This window comes from Liolophura sinensis, chromosome 10 (genome assembly GCF_032854445.1).
Source record: "Liolophura sinensis isolate JHLJ2023 chromosome 10, CUHK_Ljap_v2, whole genome shotgun sequence".
Taxonomy (NCBI): Eukaryota; Metazoa; Mollusca; class Polyplacophora; order Chitonida; family Chitonidae; genus Liolophura; species Liolophura sinensis.
In genome coordinates this window covers 34,926,379-34,947,893 of record NC_088304.1, presented here as the reverse complement: position 1 = coordinate 34,947,893, position 21,515 = coordinate 34,926,379, and the positions used below count along the sequence as shown (strand labels likewise).

At 41.0% G+C, this 21,515-nt stretch overlaps 1 protein-coding gene across 1 annotated transcript in view; it reads left to right on the top strand.

Moving 5' to 3' along the window:
* LOC135476611 (sodium-dependent serotonin transporter-like) overlaps positions 1-20,055 on the top strand; it is a 42,207-nt gene extending 22,152 nt beyond the window's left edge. Inside the window, exons 2-13 of the mRNA XM_064756693.1 lie at positions 2,167-2,301; positions 3,848-4,076; positions 4,759-4,897; positions 7,412-7,546; positions 8,028-8,131; positions 9,498-9,622; positions 11,075-11,187; positions 11,752-11,880; positions 13,801-13,900; positions 16,935-17,035; positions 17,707-17,874; positions 19,142-20,055. Coding sequence (XP_064612763.1) covers positions 2,167-2,301; positions 3,848-4,076; positions 4,759-4,897; positions 7,412-7,546; positions 8,028-8,131; positions 9,498-9,622; positions 11,075-11,187; positions 11,752-11,880; positions 13,801-13,900; positions 16,935-17,035; positions 17,707-17,874; positions 19,142-19,255 — 1,592 coding nt within the window. The 3' untranslated portion in view covers positions 19,256-20,055. The remainder of the gene's footprint in view (positions 1-2,166; positions 2,302-3,847; positions 4,077-4,758; positions 4,898-7,411; positions 7,547-8,027; positions 8,132-9,497; positions 9,623-11,074; positions 11,188-11,751; positions 11,881-13,800; positions 13,901-16,934; positions 17,036-17,706; positions 17,875-19,141) is intronic.
* Positions 20,056-21,515: the final 1,460 nt, after the last annotated feature.

The following is a 21,515-nucleotide window of genomic DNA, read 5'->3' as shown; positions in this document are numbered from 1 at the left end:
TTGTTGACTGCTTTTCTTTGCATGATTCCGTTCTAATTTCTTACTCTCTTTTAATCACTTTTGGTGGTTTGTGGTAAACGTCGATTTGGACGTCGATTTGGGAATTGGCTTTGGGATTATTGATCCGGAACGTCCATCTATATGACTGGCGTCTGTTTTGATGCATAGATCCTCACCAAAGCTCTACCTGATTTCGTCCACTTTTAAAGTTGACCTTCAACAAATATACTTCTTCGTCATATATACTGCACACACCCATAACCCCACTCTTGTGAAATATAATAAAAAACAAGAAGTGAACCCGGCCATGGATGGTCGTGGTTTCCCCAGTCTCTGCACGGTTTCGTTCCACTCATAATGCTGGCCGCCGTCGTAAAACTAAAATATTCTTGAGTAAGGCGTAAAACACCAATCAAATACATACATGAATGGGATTTCGTTGGCATCGTTTTAAGAAACTATTCCGGAGATTTTATGCTACAAAAAAGCTATAATCACTAACTGAAACAAGCTTTCTGTTTTACTATGAATAGCTCAAATTATTGCCTTCAGACAATATCAGATTTGCACCTGTCCTATTTAGAGCATTAGAATGATTCTTATGTTTGAAAAGCCATCAAGATTCCCCAGATAATACATTCTGTGAAGTTAATGACCAATTTTGAATGGCAAGGCAGGCCCCGACCAAGGCGGATGTGTTATGCAAGGTAACTATTCCGGCTATTCTAAAGTAATGGCCAAAATTCGATTAGATTTGCGCTATATATTTTTGGGCCAAAACTCTCCGGTATAGTCTCTTTAAGTAAAATTCTTCTCACAAATAATTCTCAGCTCTTAGCATATGTTAATCTTACACATTAACACGACTATTTTTTTACGTAATTTACTAATGTTACTAGTCAGTATTGCTATGTGTTTATCCCCAACTGAACACGTCTCTTATCATAACGGTAATGCTTAAATCTTCAGTAAGGTTAGAAAAGACAAAAATATAATAATCACAATAATAATAATAATAATAATGAAAGTAAGTAATAAACTTTGAGAAGGGTATTTAAATAAGAAAAATCCTAGGAAGGAAGGAGCGAAAACAGGAAGAAGGGAGCTTGTGCATAATTTCCGATCGTATCCTAGTTTTAGGTTACATTTTTTTCACGACTTCTGTGACATTACGGAATTCCAACTATTTCCTCATATATTAGTAACACCACCACAGCGGCGAAGTAGTAATCTCACCCCCATCTTTCTTTTAAAACCACGAAATGCATTAACTTTGATTTAATTCGGTTTGTAAGTACATCAGGCCTTTCTTGAGCGAGATTGTGTCATAAATTAGCCTCTCCTCACCATCCACCTTCTCCTCACACACACGGCCGTCAACGGTTTCGGACTGGGGCATTTCCTAGCCGCATTTTCCGAATGCTTTACACATAAGTGTAGAACTGACGAAGGACTGCAAATGACAGGATTTCGCTCCGAGAAAAAAAATATACATCCACAAACACTCTTTCTGACTTGTATATTACCATATCGTTTGCTTCTCGCATGGGTTAAAAGGAATTAACTTGTATATTACCATATCGTTTGCTTCTCGCATGGGTTAAAAGGCGTCGTATTTATTTGTATTATAAATTTATTTGACTGTTATTTAATATAAAAATACTCTGTAATTTATGCATATAATAATGTAGGAATTCCTTTGTCCGTCAAATTCTGGTGTATTTTTCATGTAATAAACTCTTCTTCATGAAGAAAAGCTTGTAAAACTCATAGATTTTGTAGTAAAGACATTTTCAGGATGCATGCTGTATCTTCAATTTGTATCCCAAATCTGTCATTTTTGTATAACCCCAGCCCAAATTTATTTTTCTTATTACCCCTGATGCTGGTCGTTTTCATTACTTATGCTTATATGAGGGGCGATATTGCGTATGCCTGATGAATTTAATAAGCGTGCAGTGAGCAATCTAGCGAAGGCGTATGAAGCTCCCAGGCGTTGTATAGCGGGCACCATTTTTGATCCCAAATTCATTTTTTTCGTCCCCAATCATACAATTCCCTGTTCACACGAGTCCTGAATCCTCAGGATTCTTATGTGACAGTCCAAACATAGTGGCCGCACCGATCAGAGATTGATTTATTTGTTCATTTCTGCTCAACTTTCAGGTGCGTTTTTAATCCCCTACCTCATAATGCTGATTTTTGCTGGTTTACCGCTGTTTTACATGGAGCTAGCTTTGGGGCAATATCAGCGGTGTGGGATGATCAGTGTGTGGAAAAATATCTGTCCTATCTTCAGTGGTAAGTATAAAAATGTTTGGAAAAATTTCTGTCCTATTTTCAGTGGTAAGTATAAAAGTGTGTGGAAAATATCTTACCTGTTTTCAGTTGTAAGTATGAAAGTGTGTGGAAAATATCTTACCTGTTTTCAGTTGTAAGTATGAAAGGTATATTGGAAATATGTGTCCTGTTTTTATTGATAAGTACAAAAGTGCGTGGAAAAATATCTGTCCTGTTTTTAGTGATCAGTACGAAAGGTGTGTGGGGAAATATCTTTCCTTTTTTCAGTGTTAAACGCAAAATGTGTGTGGAAATATCTGTGCTGTTTTTAGCGGTAAGTACGATAAGTGTGTGGCAAAATATTTCTCTTGTTTTAGTGATAAACACAAAAGGTGTGTGGAAAATTATTGAGCCTGTTTTCAGTAACAAGTTTGCAAACTGAAGGTAGTGGTAAGCAGAAATGGTGTGATTGAAAATATATGACCTGGTTTCGATGAACGTGTAAAATGTCTGTCCTATTTTCAGTGGTAAGTACATTACTGTTTTGATTCAGTCGCTTCTCGACTTCACTGGATCCTCACTGGATCATAAATAAAGCGTCCTTCTGGCTATCCTTGACGACGGTACTAGAAACATACGTCGGAAGAATAGCACAGATGTGACTATGTACATATATGAACAGAATGTCGGAGGTGTTACCATTGACTTCCGGGTCGGGTCATACCAAAGACTTTAAAAATAGTACTTGTTGCTGAGAAGTTGGAGCAAGAAAACAGGGCTGGTTGGCTTGGTGTCAGTATAATGTGACTGGGTGGAGTGTCGTATATGGTGTCTTCGGCATGTTGCTTTAGTACCAGCACCACTTTGGTGGTATGGACTCACCCTACCACAAGGAGACACAGTGCATGTGCACACATCTACGCTAAAAGAATCAATCTGTTAATCTGTTGAATAAATAGAATATGTGTGCTGTATTTAACAGAACAATCTGCTGCAACAGAAGAATACATTCTAGCATCACCCAAACAACAAAGGTTCTGCTAAGATTAACAGATTAATTTTTTGAGTGTAATGATCTTTCGTCGGCATATGACATGAAAATAACTGTGTGACACGTACACGTATAAACATTCATGACAGATGGTATTACCATTGTGTTTATTTCGTTCCTAGTGTACCGTGTATTGTCTTGTCTAGGAGTTTTTAAATTTTAAATTACCACGCGATGGACTTCTGAAGACCGTATGTATCAAACTTCGCCCACAACTAGTAGTTATTCTACCACGTAACACATTGTATTCAATTTCTGTTGCTATCTGGAATTTGAAATAAATCAGTTAGACGTTAAGTTCTGGTGAACAGTTTGGATTTTCATTTAAGCCTTTGGGCTTGATGGATCAATTAATTAATCACTTAGCCCATCATCACCTACTCATTTATTTATTTATTTATTTATTTATTTATTTTATTGGTGTTTTACCCCGTCATACCCTTTTAGTCTACTGATCTATCCATCAATCAACAAGTCAACCACTCAGTGAACCATGTCTGTCTGTTTCGTTGGCAGGTGTAGGGTACGGGATCTGTTTTATCGCCGTCTTCGTTGCTATGTATTACAACACTGTTGTCGCCTGGGCCGTGTTCTACACCTTCTCCTGCTTCCGGTCTGAGGTGCCGTGGGCTCGATGCAACAACGAGTGGAACACACCCGACTGTTTCTCCGTTCTGCAGAACTTAAATCAATCAGCTGCCAACAGAACCAACACCTCTGCGTCTGCAGCCGAGGAGTTTTTCAAGTAGCTACTAACTGCTTTACCTTTAATGCTGTATTAAACCCCTTATGGTCTATTTCTTTTAACCATTCGCCTATATTCAGCTATCTGCAAAGTCAGTCATACTCGCTAGCAGATTGCCTGTCGTTGGTGACATCTAACACTGTTTTTTGAATAATTATGGCGTCACCCGAGGCAATGAGTTCTTGCCGTTGAAACCGAGCTTATGCAGTTTAACATTATAAATTAGCAAAACTGTTCTAACCTCATTTTCTGTGCAAGAATATGGACACATCCATATGTAGAGCTTGTGTTGTTACTTGTCACTGACTAAAGGCAATTTTGGCAGCTAGTAGCTTGCGTACTGGCGAGGCGCAGTGATACAAGAGCTTCTCACCAATGCGAGTTCAAGTCCAGCTCATGCTGGCTTCTCTTCCGGACATTCGTGGGAAGGTTTGCCAGCAACCTGCAGATGGTCGTGGGTTTCCCCTGTCCTCTGCGTGGTTTCCTACCACCATAATGCTGAACGCAGGCATATATGTGAAATATTCTTGAATACGGTGTAAAACATCGATCAAATAAATAAATACCGCCCAAGTATTAAGGAGCCATAAGTTAACGCAAATGTTTCTTCTGTGTTGGAAAATACCGGTATCAATCAAATAAATAAGTAAAAAGTAAATATATATTTCTTCATTTTTTCCAGTCGTCGAGTTTTGGAAGTGCAGTACTCAAACGGAATCGACAACGTGGGCGGAGTCAAATGGAGCATGGCTCTCTGCCTATTGGCTGTCTTCCTTGTCATATACTTCAGTCTGTGGAAGGGCATTAAGAGCTCCGGAAAGGTAATTAAACATGCAGTCTTACAACCTTTACCACAGGGCGTTGTCAATGACACAACGGAGTAACCGTAGTCTTTCTCTACATGTTCTTTTTTGATTTACCTCGAATTAATTCAGACATTTGTGCCGGACAAAAGGTCCCCGTGTCCCACGATCTTTACGTGGACAATTAAGTTGCTAACGAATCCTGGATTCAGTGTGTGTATTATTATTTTATGTGTATTCTCTGGATTCATTTGGAACTACTTGACCTTCACATACGTAACATTACGCTCTTGTGGGAGAAGAATGAGCGATCATGTCGTTGTCATAGCAACAAGGTTATCATGCTTCAGCCTGAAGACAGCAGCACTGCTCATATGGGCATTTCTAGACAAAAAAAAATTTTGAAGAGAATGGCTTCTTATTAAGAACAAAATGCAAGTGTGATATTCCGGGATGATTTTTTATTCGATGTTCATGGTTTTCAAACACAAGTTGGAATGAAAAAATAAAACAAATTTTATTATTAAACCCTTGTAATTGTGTTGTGGATGGATCTCTCTAATTTTTTAGCCTTCTATTTTGAGACATTCGTTTCTGGATAGATTGACAATTTAACCACAGGTCAGGATTGACTGCTATGTTTGTGACGCTATAACAATGTTGGCTGTTGTCCACTATGACAGCTGCGATAGAATTACATCTCGACTATCATTTAACGAACAAAAGAAAAAAAACAACAACATTGAATTAAACAATTCGAATGAATATTGGACAGATCAATCTTACCACATTCCTAACTCACACTCCAGCACATATGCAGACATGGACGTACGACTGCGCGCTGTATTTTCAACAAAACCAACGCTGTCACGGTCGATTCCGTCAGCAGCCAATTCTGACCAAGGACACGTAATGGTGACTCGGGTCCAAGCTGAACTGATCATTGTCCTCTGGCATTGGATGAATAGTACATTACACTCGACAAACGTCATATGACTAAACAACTGTTAAGTACTACCTAAAAAAATCTCAACTAAAAAATCTCAACTATACAAACATCTATATAAAGAAAAAAGAATTCTCTAAATTCTCTAAAAAAGAATTTTTAAAATTTATAGAATACTATGTTTTCCGAGTGATAGCAGAATACATTATTTTTTTCCCTACCTGCCGTTATGTTGTGTATGAAAATATGAAAGACTTAGCAGTATAGTATAGTATTTTGTCCATGATATAGTATTATGTTGCAATAACGCAGTGTGTTAAACTATCACTCATAAAACAGAATATGATGCGGAATTGAACAGATTAGTATTTAGAGCGTAGGCTACCAGGTTGCTCAAAAAACGTTATCGCAAAGCAGGAATGAACAATAGATAATATAGCTTATGTAGGAATGAGTACTTTGAGCCATCTAGGTAGACTAGATTACCCGGTTGTCCAGATTTAGTGTTTTTTTCATTATAGCTTATGATCGAATTGCTTCAGAGGGGATGGATTTCCAATTCGGTTGCTAGGTTGACTCGCAGTAACTATATCAAAGTTTCCTGTCTGATATACTGGCCGAGTGGTTAGCCTGCTGGCGCAAGAGCCTCTTATTATCACCAATAGAGCCGGTGTGAGTTCAAGTCTAGCTCACGCTGCATTCCTGTCCATGTAATCGTATACTCGGGAATATCTGGCAGCCTCCTTTCTGAGAGCTCTCTGAAAGCAAGCGGCCATCTTGGCGGGTAACCGATTACCAGTGTGATCTGTAAAGACATTTGTGGCTGTAAATCAAAACTCTTGCCTCGTGACAAAATAGTCCACTTCAATGGCTGAATCACATGAATGACAGAATGAATTTTTGGGGTTTTACATCGTTCTGATGTAACAATTTTTCATGTGGCTGCGAGGAGTCATTAAGTGTGCGTACATATACTGTGTCTTCTTGTGACCATGTCGCCAAAGTGCTGCCGCCACTGAAGTATCATGCCGAAGACAACAGACATGAGGCCCCACCCAGTCACATTATACTGACACCAAGCCAGCCAGTCCTGTTCCCTTACTCTAATATCTCTGTGCTCAGCACCAAACGAGGAAGCAGCATGTATCATTTTTAAAGTCTTTGGTGTGACCCGACCCAGGTTTGATTTTTGATTCCCGCCGGTTATGCGGACGCTCTAACCTTTAGGCCACCAAAGCGGTCTCTGGATCACATGAGGTGCGAGTTCAATTTAAACTCCATTTTGAACTTGCTGAACACCGAATTTGTCGATTCCTTCCACTGTAACTGTTGAAGGAGTCTTGGCCTCGCTTGCCTCGCCGTTGCAGAGTAAAATGTAAAAAACATTGTTTCACCCCAGTTCTGAAAATTCTACCCATGAAAATATTTTAAATGCTTCAAATGCCATATGTAGATCAAAATTTTGACTCATAGAATCAAAAGGGGAAAGGGAAAAAGGAAATGAAATTTGAGTTATAAAAATTCGAAATGTTGGTATCTAGTGGTATTCGATGATAAAACCTCCCTGCGCGTGCTTTGTGTTTTAGGCAGTATGGATTACGGCCACGGTCCCCTACATCGTCCTGCTGGTCCTACTGGTGCGAGGCTGTACCCTACCCGGGGCCCTGAATGGCATCATCTACTACGTCAGACCAGAGTGGAGTCGTCTGTTACATGTAGAGGTGAGCCTTACATTAGTATTACCACGGCCTGTTTTCCAAGAAACTGACTATACTGGCGGGAGATTTTTGGCAAAAAATAAACAAGATAAAAAGAAAAAATAAATAAATAGAGAATTAAAATTCAATCGCATCGTTGCTATTGTTTTTTTTCAGAGTATCCTAAATAATTAGTTTACTTTATTGACTATAGAATATGTGCAACATTAAAAGGCGTGAGTAAAACATATCTGTGATCAGTATTGAGAAGGCTATTTGATTACCATGGGCTCTGTGTGCACCCCGCCCCACCAACCAAAACACCCTCACCCCACTAATTAACCCGATCCTCGGTCATAGTAGGAGTGAAATATTATTGAGTGAAACTTACAGCTCCGTTTGGAACTGGAATCAAATCAATCACACTGCATACATCGGCCAAAATGAACGAATGAAGAAGTCCAAGTACTTGAGAATGAAGTTCTGTTTACCGTTACTTTTACAGGTTTGGATTGACGCCGCCGCTCAGATCTTTTTCTCTTTAGGTCCAGGCTTTGGCACATTGTTGGCTTTGTCCAGCTACAACAAGTTCCATAACAACTGCTACATGTAAGTATTTGATTTAGGTTTCTTAATTCAGGATCTCTGACAATAATGCTAGCCGCCGTCGTAGTAGTGAGGTCGTCTTGAGTACGACGTACAACATCAATCCAATTAATCAGTCAATCAAATAAACAAATAATTCCAGGACTAAAGCACACCTATCCATTAGTGAAGCGAGTTTAGTATTAAAAAAAACTGTTGTCACAAAAAGTGTAATATAATTATACCACAAAGAGTAAAACAAAGAGTGTGATAGCTGGCAAATGGTCGCACGTAACCGGTGAAATACGACCTCTTGTCAGTTCACCTCATTTAAGGTCTTATTCTAACGGTTCATGCAAATGTTTAAATAGTAGCAAATTACACGCCCACTGGAACAAAGCAGTGATGATAAGGTCCACACAGAATTCGTTCTAGATTGAAGTCAAATTTATGTTTTACCATTAGTCAGGAAACTAATAAGTAGCGAAATTCGATGCCTGCACATCATAAATTATGTCCCAGGTGTACCAGATACCATCATTATTTGCAAGTTTTTCCATACAATCCTGTAACTTTTCTTCCCAGTATGGTCTGTATATTTTGTTAATGACTACAGGGTGACGGTACATTAAACGGTTTAGGGGGTTGAGATGAAGAGGGGTGATAGCGCAAATACTGTCCGAGAAATTAGGCTGACCACTTGTCCTTTCATATATCATTTTGAAGAACTGATATTATTACACGCTACTTTAGACTTCATTTGTGCGCACAAATCATTCACACAAGCAGGTAGTCGAAGGGAAAATTTTACTCATTTGGCTGAATGTTTCCAATATTACTAATCAGCACTGTCGTAAGATTATTGGGTTAGCTTGAGAGCAAGATGGCGTGTTTGTTTGCGTCAGTGAAAAGGTCATTAGTGAGGTCATTTTATTGACGTCAGCCCAATATGGTTAGCATCGCACATTTTTTTATGAGTAATTGTTAAAATTTGAATGAGGCAAAGGAAAACACGAGTTATTTTCTTGTTGCACTATAAACCGAAGAAATCCTGACACTTATGGCTGAGACACTTCTTTGAATCGCCAGTTAGTGTCTTTGACTACTGGCTACTGAATGATATAAAGGATGTACACAACGCTAGCAATATGACCAGTCAAATACATGGTATATCTTCTTGCCGACCAACTTGTTTTGTCGTCGGCTTGACCGTATTCTCTTCTGGAGCAGGATTACGATTTTTACCTGGATTAAAATGTAGTGCCTACCCTGAGACCTTCTGGTTAATAATGTGATTTCCCGCCAATCCCCTGGGGGTGTAGCTGTTAAGCATTCTACTCGCTCAATGTCAGGGGCCAGGGGTTTACCTGATCTTTCTGTTTCCCATCAGGGATGCTCTTGTGACAGCCTCCATTAACTGCTGTACCAGCTTCATGGCCGGCTTTGTGGTGTTCTCCGTGCTTGGGTACATGGCGCATATACAGAAGAAAAGCGTGGAGAACGTGGCAATAGACGGTGAGTATTAAGTCTTAGAGGAGGCAAAGTAACGCCACGTGAAGCTCACAAACACTTCCACAGATAATGAGAGGGCCTCTTTGGTTGAGGTGGTTTGCGTGCCAGCGCGACCCAATGACCCAAGAGCCTCTCACCACTACGTTTGCCGTGGTTTCATGTACAGCTTATGTTAGCTTCCTCTCCGGTCGTACCTGGGAAGGCCTGCATCAACCTACGGATAGTTTTGAGTTTCAGCCAACAATCTCTCTTCATAATGATGGCCGCTGTCGTATTAATGAAATATTCTTGAGTACGGCGTAAAACACCAATCAAATCGATCAATCAATAAATAAATAGATGATGACCGAAGAGTGTAAGGCGGAGATGGGGGTTGTACGGGTCGCTTGGTCCCTGTGTTGGAGTATTTCCTTCTGCAACGACAACTCCTGGAAGCCGGCAATAAATTGTATTAATTACGTAGTATACTACATGAACAAATTAATGCAGGCGTACACGTAGGACTAATTAAGTGAGTTATTGAATGACACAGAGGTGTTTCCAAAGCTGGACGACCAGCTAGTGTCTGGCTCTCATTCCTAGCTTCATACTATTTGGTATTTCAAGTGATGCTATATCCGGTATACATGTATACTGACAATCAAAACAAACTACACGTGTATGTGTACAATCCAACCGTTTTATCATTTAGGTATTCTGTGCATCTGCGCATGCGCATTGAAATGGAAACAATCGCGTAAAAACATAATAAGCAAATAAAAAGGATTTATACTCTCCAAAAAAATGTTGTGTTTTTATAGAAATATTATCAGAATAAAGTATACCTCTGGAAAGTATGATTGAATGTAACATTATTTTATGTTGCCCAGTGGGCGACACTACCTGTAATGACCTCATCTTTACTATATGACTAAGTTACCCATTATGTCATGAGAGTTTTTTGGGATCCTAGAAACTTTGCTTACGTGGAAGGTAGCATGCTATCATATTGGGAAAACGTACGTTTCAATGCAAAGTGTAATATTTACTAAGTGAAGACATTTTTTTCCCCTAAAAATACACATTTTGGCGAAATTGTAGGTCATTTTGTCCTTTGTCCATTGCCCCCAATGCCTAACTCTGCTGTCGCTGTGCAAGAAAACAATTATGTGCGTAGAGTATTAATAGAATAAATGACTGAGTTTGATCTTGGTTGGGGAGTGGGGCTTGTGGGTAAACGGCTGTAGAACAATAAGCGGTCAACTCTCGTGTGGCAGTCTCACATTTGTTGGAATATGGAAGTCCATCGGTAACTTGTCAGACGACGGAGGTTTATCCCAGGAACTGGCTTCCTCCGCCCATAGGTCTGACCGCCATCACATATTGGAAAAATATTGAGTAGTGTAAGGCGTAAACCAAAAATACAATAAATCACTAAGTTTAAAAGTTTCCGTTGCTTTCAATCCCCCACCTCAGGCCCCGGACTGGTGTTTATTGTTTACCCCGAGGCCTTAGCCACTCTGGACGGATCTGTTTTCTGGTCTATCCTGTTTTTTGTCATGCTTATCACCCTGGGGCTGGACAGTTCGGTAAGTCACTTCATTCCTACCCTAGGGCCACGAAACTTACACAACACCTAAAGGTTGTTTTCACAAAAACTTCCTAAATAAAGTTTCTCCTAACGCAATTGCGAATGATATTGTGTTGGCTATAGTTACATAAGACGACGGGATTGACAAGAAAAGTTACTGTACCAAAAATTCTTTCATGAAATTTTGTGAACGTTGACCTATTGAAGATGTTCTGTTTTCTGCAAGTGTAAAATTAAATGAATCAATAAAATCAAAGTCAGTGTAGTGTGAAATCTAAGTTTTGATAACAGTGATTGATAGTGTATTTTGTTAGCTCTCGTTTGGCTTCGTTGGAATTAATAGTTAGTAAGCATAACTTTTGGTGAAAAACTTTTTGGTGAACTTTTGTGAAATGTGAATTGATAAATTGTAATAGATAACATTCTGAAGATGCGCACAAATAAATAATAAATAAATATGTATACCACAAGATAGATCAATATTGTTGGAGTCTTCTGTCTAGTTTGTGCCGTACAGACACTTGGCTCTCAGGTAACTCTGTGGTTGCTTTTTCCGTTACAGTTTGGCGGTTTGGAAGCCGTTATCACCGGGGTTTGTGACGAATTCCCGAAGATCGGCAAACATCGCGAGATCTTTGTGGCCATGCTAATCAGCGTGTGCTTCCTGACGGGACTGTCTTCAACAACATACGTACGTAGAGAAACTTGTTGTAATTTGTAACGGTATGTCAGTTATAAGATATGCTTTCCTAATCAAAACTGCAAGACAACAGATTCATAAGACTCTAATGAATCGATAAACTGGAAACCATTTTATGCTGCATGAGGTTCTTTGGAGAACTTTTTTGTTATGACGTCCTGAGGACAACTTTTTTGAATACAGCCCTGTGGAGAACCTTTCTGAATAACTTTCTGTGCAGAACCCTGCACCATGAATGTGAATGGCGCCCTGTGGAGAGCCTTTTTTAATAACGCCCTGTGGAGAACCTTTCTGAATAATTTCCTGTGAAGAACACTCTTTCAATAAATCCCTGTGGAGAGTTTTTAAATAACCATTTCTGAAGAACCAAGAACCTTTCTGAACTGTAATTCAAATAAGTCTATGCAAAGAATTTTCACATGTAGGCCTATACACTTAACTCAAACTGTCCCAGTAGGAAGATTTTAGTGGAAAGTTTTACAGATCTACGATGTTGGCGAAGAACGTTTTTCTGCCAAAAACTGTTTGGGACATATTTACCTTTTGTGAAAATTCGTTGGAGTGTTCCAATTGTGTAGATTTGACCCTCGACTATGCTAATCACCCAGCTCATAACAGGCTAAAAGATGCACTACACAGCTTGGCTTTTTACGGAACATTTCGAATTTTGAAAAAAATTCATCGCTCTCTCGAAAATGTGTTCATGGCTGCCACTAAATGATAAACCTGGTAACAATTTACATGGTTCAGCTGTAACAGCCACTGCTTTGCTTTATATAGGTTCTTTGGTCATCTGTGGATGAGGTTTCTGTCTAAACCTGGGCAGTGTATATTAAATGCAATTTAAATGGAGCATTTTGAGTAATTCTAGATAAGTGACGTCTAATATAGAGCAAGTAACATCACTGCCCATGCCTTTACCTAATTCTGCTTGAGATATAGTGAGAAGGGGCGTGTAACTGCCTATTATTTCAGCATTTATATGAACACTTAAAACTTTGACTGGGGTAAATTTGCAAGAAGCCATATTTCACTGGTTATTTGATTATTTACAACTATCAAACTCCGTCACTGCTGTAATTTTTATGCCGTACTTTTTTTTATTTCTGTTGTGTACAAATATCCTGTTGAAAAGCTCTCGAGCACAGTGGCCAAAGACATATCATGTAAATAGTTTACAAGTATTACAGTAATGGGGAACGTTTCCTGTCTAAAGTAACTCAGGTCCAAGCTGTGCATTCTGTGCGTTCCTGCCTTCGTGATGGCGAATTGTGGGAAAACTGGTGAGGTAGTACACATTGCAGGAGAACATCATTCAGGACAGCTTGGACCTGACTCGCCATTACACGGGAACATCATTCAGGACAGCTTGGACCTGACTCGCCATTGCACGGCAAAATGTATCGCATTGTGTACTGGTTGATGGATCATGGCCTCGTAACAGATATTTGTAAACCAGTTATATCTGTGCTTTGAAAGAAACTAAACCATACGCCTTAGTCAGCAAAACATATACACAGTTATTTAATGAATGGAAGCGTCCGCTTCGGGAGCGGTGGATCCAGGGTCAATCCTGGGTCGAGTCAAACCTAAGACATTAAATGAGTTTTAACGTCCTTGCTTGGCGTTCAGCATGAAGGGGATAGTGCAACGACTGGTTGACCCGTATCCGTATAATGGCTCGGGTGGAGCGTCTTACTGGCCTTCGGGAAGGTGTCTCAGTGAAGCAGCACTAGCTAAAAGAAAGATGGAAATCGGTCCTGCAACAAGGAGGCACATTAGATGTACTCTCAAGATTCCTTCGTCGTCATATGACTAAAAAAATTATTAACTACGACGTTAAACCCAAGCACTTACTGACTGACTGACTGACTCACTCACTCACTCAATCAATTGGTCTGCATGTTTCAGGGAGGCCAGTACGTTATCAGTCTCTTGGACAGGCACGGCGCACCCATCTCCATACTTCTTATCTGTTTCTGTGAATCTATCGCCGTCAGTTGGTTTTACGGTAAGTTATATAATATTGCCGTCAGTTGGTCTTACTGTAAGTTGTACAACTTTGTCGCCAACAGTTATTTTCACGGTAAGTTGTTCGATTTTGTCGCCAACTGCTGGATTTAGGGTCTAGCGTACTGAGTTATCACCCCTTACATGTGTAAAAGGTGTTTAACATCGCCGACGGCGATAATTAAACTACTTTCCCTTGTAAATACTATGTTGCCTACTTCAGCAAGAACATCTCGACCTTATGGGTCTGCAGGGACGCGAGCCGGATTCAACAGCGAATCAAGACAACGTATCGTCGACACAATCGGTGAATGAGATTCAAGCGCAGGTACATGGCTTACGTGAAGCTTTAAATGAACTGACGTCGGTGATGGAAACCGTGGTCCGTCGTCTTGGACAGGATAGCCAGGCTACCTACCCCAAGCATCATATACCACGAGTTGCGCGACACAAGTTTTCATGCCAGTCCAGATAGAGCTGAATTCTGGTACAGTTGTTGAATCTCAGCCGTTATTAAATCCAATGACGGTCGCGGGAACTAAGTCTGTCAAGAAGGCTTCAGTTAAAGTCTCTAGCTACGACGGAACAACGCCGTGGTGTGATTATTTTGTCCATTTTGAATATAACGGTGAATATAAACCGTTGGACATATGCAGAAAAGGGACAACATTTGGCGGTAGCTCTTCGCGGATCCGCGCAACATGTATTGGTCAACCTACAAACAAAACCAGGGAACGTTGATTTCGAAAGGTTGACGGAAGCATTGGAGAAAAGACACTGTGCACCGAGTCAGTTGGATTTGTATAAATCTCAACTGAAAAGAAGATTTAGACGTAATGACGAGCCCTGCCGGAGTTGACCCAATCGCTGATACGTCTGGCCCAACGAGCCTGCAGGATACCCTCTCGAGGGGCCGGTTCCTTGACGCTATAGGAGATGATCTCCATTTCCATGTATGGCAGACGCGACCCAGAAGCCTAGATTCTACTGTACAGGGGGCTGTGGAAACTGTGGCATTTAAGGTTTCTGAGAGACGGAGGGTTTCTCCAACAGCGAGGGTGGTCGCAGCACATCAAGAGGAAGTGGAGGATTACAGTCCCCCCTCTCCCCACCCCCATCGAGTCAAAGTGATATACTCTATGGTGAAGAATATTGTTGAAAAAGTCTTGTCGGAGGCAGGATCTGTTCGGCAATATTCGGGACAGGGTCGTGATCGTGGTCGCACGCAGCAAGGAAATGGTCACCGACGCGGGTGCTTGGGATGCAGTCAGGAAGGCCATTTTAAGCGAGATTGTTCTGATGAAGCGGGAAAACCTATTACTGAGACTAAGAAAAGACACTCGCCAGAATGCATGCCTCGAATACAGAAGGCCAACTCTACAATTGAGACTGGAAGCTGTGGTGTTGCATTGACACAGTGGCCTCAGTATCAATGCTGAACGCGGGGCCTCCTTGGCTCAGTTGGTTAGCGCGCTAGAGCAGCGTAATGACCCAGGAGCCTCTCCCCAATGCGGTCGCTGTGAGTTCAATTCCAGCTCATGTTGAAACCTCTACCCGCAGCCTGCGGATGGTCGTGGGTTTCGGTTAAGCGGATTTGGACGCTTTGGTGTACACACCCAATCTCAAACAAAGCACGGGTATCTTGCGGTCAGGCAGTGGTTCAACACCGACGTTCGGTGAGCCACGTAGTAGAGGAAAGTTTGACATAATGGGCGGGCCTAGTATTTATTACTTTTCAACGCAACCGTATACATTTAGGCTAGGCAAGATATAATATTACACCCTGTACAGGTCTGACAGGTTCCGTACAGGTCTGTATATGAACTGCGGCTGTATATATGACATACGGGCGACAATCAACCTGTCTTCGACTGTAACCAGCTGGGTTACAGTCTGTCAGGGGCCGTCGGATCTGGCGTGGCTGCCGTTCCACTGTGAGGAGCTGAGGTTGCCGTGGCCGCTGTGAACGCCGGTAACGATCAAGGGAACGTGCTGTAGCGCCCTGAGGGACCTAGTTGCCGTGTCAGCTGTACAACTACAGGAAAAAGAAGTCGGTAGGACTGTCAGGCGGGCTGAGGAAACCGGAACTGCCGTGTGGCTGCGGGAGAGCAGTCGAATTCCGTGAGGTGGTGCGGTACTACTACAACGGGATTGAACCCAGCGGCGTACGGCGGGGCTGGAATACTCTGTAGCACTTACAGTAGGGGAATAAATAGTAAACTACAGCATTTAGCACAGCTTAGAGTAGGGATTCTTTTCAGGTTTTATACGCGGAAATGGTTTCTGTACATTCTGAATAAACCATTCCGATTTGTTCTTTGTGCATCTTTATTGCGTTACAGTTGGTCATTTCAGCGTTCTCCTCCAACCCTCTTGACCACACCATGTCAGGTTGAATTAAGATTCCATGGTGGCTAGGTCAGCGCCTAGTGCAACCATTTGCCCAGAAGGTAATTCTGGTTCCACTGATATGCTACCAAACATACAGGCACACGCTACAACAGTAAGCTGATTTTACGGCAAGTTGTACAATTTTGTCGCCAACAGTTGATTTTCATGTTAAGTTCTAAGTTGTTGTCATCGTAAGTTGGCTTAACAGTATTTTATATGTTGTCATCATCGTCATGACCTCGCCGTCAGATGGTTTTACCTTTAAATCTGTGAGGATGTCGGCGTCAGTTTTTTTTACGCTAAATTCCATGAGGATGCTGCCACCATTTTGTTTCATGGTAAATTCCAAGAAGAGGCTGTCACCGTTAGATCTTTTTTCATTTAGTTGTGTTATATCAGTTATATGTACATATTATGAGCCCCGTAAGGCCGTCTCCATCTTAAAATGTTATGGTGAATTGTACGATGATGTTGTCGCTAGGAGATAAAGTTGAACTTAATGGAAAACTTCGCCTGAAGGGTGATGTTGACGAGAAACATATCAAAGCAACTTTCAACTAATCTGGAAACCAACATAATCTCCAATATGTTTACAGATATTAAAACTCGCCCTAACTGGTTCAATTCCTTTCCTTTTTCTCCAGGCGCCAGGAGATTTTCAGCTGATTTAAAAAAGATGCTTGGATTTGAGCCAGGCATTTTCTGGAAGGTTTGCTGGGCAGTCATTTGTCCCGTGTTTCTTCTGGTAAGCCATTCATTGTAAGCTTTATGTGATACATGTACACGCACCTTGCGATTATCCAGACTAGCTACTTTTGATGGGAATAGTTTCCTCAGCCTTTCACACTGACACTTTTTAACTTTTCTATTCTAGCCGTTCAGCTTAACCCCTGCCCTTGAAAGACTTGTTTGAATTGCAAAATTCTCAAATTTCTTCTTAATATTTTGCTTATACCCTACGTCTTTTTCCAAATTTCTCTCAATTTAAGCATCGTAATCACCAGTGAGGAATATACTCTGGCTGAGATAAGATGTTAAACCGGTGGAATTTTAACACGTTTCAATTATCAGTTTGTTGTCAATGTTTGGGTCGCTATTATTCTTATTTCATTTTACTGTAATACACTATGGGTGTTACGTCTTGAAATTGCTTTCGAAAACATATTGGATGAGATAGTTCCTTAGCGTGAGTTTCTATTCTGTTTTTTCAAGCTTAACATTCAGCATGAGAATAAAGTTCCTGATGTTTCCAGATATTGCTCTATTGGTAATTATATTGCTTGAATATAAACCAGGACATGGAATCAATGAACATTCAACGGCTGAAATCAGCATTTGGAGTTTAGGATTTCAAATTAGTCTATTGTTTTTCTGATGATCCCTCTATGACACAACAGATGAATTATCTCCCTTTAGGTGTTATTTGTCTTGTCATGCTACGCCTACTCGGGAATCTCATTGGGATCGTACAATTTCCCGGCCTGGTCGCTCGCTCTGGGTTGGATCATCACCCTTACGTCACTCATCTGCATCCCTATCTACGCCATTTACAAACTCATAGTTACGCCCGGAACGCCAAGACAGGTTTGTACGCTGTTCGTCATTTTTAAGCATTGTTATTATTTATTACGCCGTGCTGCATCCGGACGTGGAATGGTCTTTCAGCACTCTGCGGATGGTTGTGGGTTTTCCCCGGGCTCTGCCCAGTTCTCTCCACCATAATGCTGGCCGCCGTCGTATAAGTGTTCAAAACATTATTGAATGCGGCCTGAAGCACCAAAGAAATGAATAAATAAGTTGTGGGCGTAAAACAAAGAGCTCTACAGTGTAGCATCTGTGAATGGTGTGGTTTTACACAGCCTACAACCCGCTTCTGTAGGTAAAAAATGTTGAGGAATTCGTTCTTACAAGCAATGGTTTCTGACCGGACATTCAGTTGCGGAGAGAATACTTGATCTAATTATTATATCTGACCTGAGAAGGTAATATATTGTTGGATACCAATATATGGTGAGGAAACAAAACATTCTTGAAAGCGAAAGTGAATTTGAGAACTGGTATCTTGTATCTCTGTCAGAGGTTTAAGTGATTAAGTGCTATGTCGGATAAAACATTTTTGTCTACAATTAAGAATAGTTTGAAGAATCCTTGAAATAGTATTAAAGTGGAATCTTTTAAATGTTGGCATAAAATTATGTAAGTATCTTTGTGGGCAGACTTTGTGGATAGTGTATTACCAGTTTGTTCAAATGTCCATCTCCAGTTCATAGGAAAACATTATTATTAAGTTTCGTATACCAGCCGTCGACCAATATGGGCGTTGTGGTAAAAAATCCCAAGGCACAAACCAACAAAGATCTAAGAAAGTAGCATAAGTAGGAAATTAGGGTGGAATCCTGCCAAGAGAATCAGTCAACAGCAGTGAGTGAAATCAGTACTCAAATCGTGTACCATGGTAGTGCATGTATATCATTTGTCGATAATCAAGGCATGTATCTCGATTACGCTTTGATTACAACTGTTCATGTATCTCAATTACGCTTTGATTACAACTGTTCATGTATCTCGATTGCGCTTTGATTACAACTGTTCATGTATCTCAATTACGCTTTGATTACAACTATTGATATATTCAACGTGGCGATTGAATTCAACACGATGAAGATACTGCCCCGCGCCCCGTAAAAATATGTTTAATAGTTTTCGATGATGACCATCCCAAAGAGAGGCAACAAAATCAGTTTAAGAAATCAGATCACCTACAGGGAGCCTTAAAATTCCTTTCTTATAACCAGTTTTGTGGTTTAGTTATAAATTACTATAAAGAAGTTCACATGCTTTGTCCTTCCAGCGCCTGAGAGCGGTAATTACACCACAGGTTGAACCCAGCAAACCCCACCCCATGAGTAACGACACAAAACCTCCGGTGTTATACACCGATTTGCCGCAGTCCACCGAGGTCTGATAACCTGAGGGATACCAGCCCTGGGGACCTCTCAAGACGGAATGCTCCTTTATCTTGGAGAAGCGCACCAGTCACACATGAGGATGAGAAAGGTGCCAGGAGCGTTACACTGTCCAAAGGGATAACGTTTTATCACGCTGCAGCTCAGGCGCAAACACACGAACGGGTTGCCAGGAAAACACTGTTGGCCTTTGCTTTTGACTTTTGCACGGTGCGACATGAGTTTTATTGACATATATTTCCTATTGGTGCATATTTTTCAGACGAAGGCGTAGTTCTGATTTAAAGTCTGTGGTGTTGTATCGACTATAAGACTGTTTCAGCTCGGCTGATTATTCATGGTAACCTTAATGAAAAAAAACACCGTTATCCAGACTTCAGCAAACGCCAGAAACAGGACAGACAGACTGAATATACTCTGAACTCTACGATTGACAGATCCAAATCGATCAAAATAAACTTTTCCAGTTGTCATCTATATCCCTACTGTCCTCTGCGTGAATCCAGGCACTAAAACACGTGACCTTTATACACGTGGAATATCACACTATAAATGTGCCGGAAGAAATACCATCTAAGGACAGATTGCCGAGCTCTGATTTCATAGATCTGAATCCATGGCATTGACATATCTAATACTGTCAATGCCACTGCTACTGGCAAACTTGAGAATTTGCGAGACTTATATAGCTTTAATTCAAGATGTCAGATACCTAAAACGCGTAGGCCAGGAACAGAACGTTGCCTACGAAGTGTCTGTTGGGTTGTATTTGTTACGTGTTAAATGTTATGTACTGTTATCTTGTTGGTATTTTATTTTGTTATTTTGGCTTAAACTGTTATAATCAAAATATTTACTAGCATCAACACAACAAGCTTTCTCACATCTGTTACTATCGTGCATAAGGTGAGGTACACGGTATGTCGCCATGACAATAACATAAAAGGCGACATGTAGAGTAAAACCAGAGGAAAGACGACATACCTGTTTCACCACTAGGAATTTACGTCTGATTTACGTAATTACCACTTTAAAGTATACTGACACATCTTGTCGATATGGAAGCAGTGGCATACAGTTGGGGTATTTATTTGGTTGGTGTTTTATACCCAGCCGTAAAAGGGACATGGCGTTTTTCACTTCTTTTTCATTTCATTTCTTCCACTTTTGCAGTTTTTCTTTTCTTTAAAGCAGCCCCCTCCCTTCCCCCCAAATAGAAAAACTCTCATTGGTAAAAAAAAAAAAGAAAAACTCCCATAGAAAAAAAAAACTCCCACAAAAACATCTCGGGTCCCGACATAATAAACCAATTGGAGTACGTTTTGCTTCGCGCTTTTGTTGAAACACTCATGTATGTGACACTGTCATTGAACGATTATCTCTGGCACTAACATAACTAAGGCGGACCCCGTGTTAATCAGCCAATGGCTGCATTAGATGACCGCCTATTTCCAGCACTTGCGTTCTCTGATACGGTCCCAGCTCCATGGAGTGCATTGCCCTTTTCAAATGTAGTCATCTATGGCAAACTACAGTTGAAGAGGAATAGTCGTATCCTTCATCCAGTTAACTGTGGTAACCAGAGGGAATGTTCACATTTACCCTACGCCAAGGTCAACCGTCTACGCCACGATGAGCCGATTTGCACACAGCCGCGTTGCCATTGGCTAATTAATTCGGGGCCCGAACGTAATCCGATTGGCTTACGATGTCGGGGCCTAAAATCTTCTTGTGAGAGTGTTTCTTTTTTTTTTGTGGGAGTTTTTCTTTTTTCCGGGGGTGGGGTGGGGTGGTGGGGGGAGTTGGGGGGTGGAGCTGCATAAAAAAAGAGAAAAACGAATGCAAAAGTGGAAAAAATGAAAAACGCAGAGTTAAAAAAAGAAAAACTCCATGTCTGCTTTACTCCAGAATATTGCACTTATACGACTGCAGTCAGCATTATGGTGGGAGGAAACTCATGACCATTCACAGGTTGCTGGCAAACCTTCCCACTCCCGGGCGGAGAGGAAGTCGGCATGAGCTCGACTTGAACGCACAGCGACCGCATTGCTGAGAGGTTACTGGGCCGCGCTGGCGTGCTACCACCCTAGGCCAGGAAGACCCCCGAAACCCGAATTTGTAGCATTTCGTCATATGAAAAAACATGAACCGGAGAATATGCGAAATGAGTTTCTAGCGTTTATGCCAAGTGAACAAATGCGATCGTGGATGGTGAAATGGTAAACATTAGCAACGGAAGCGTGCGGTTAAAACCGAAAG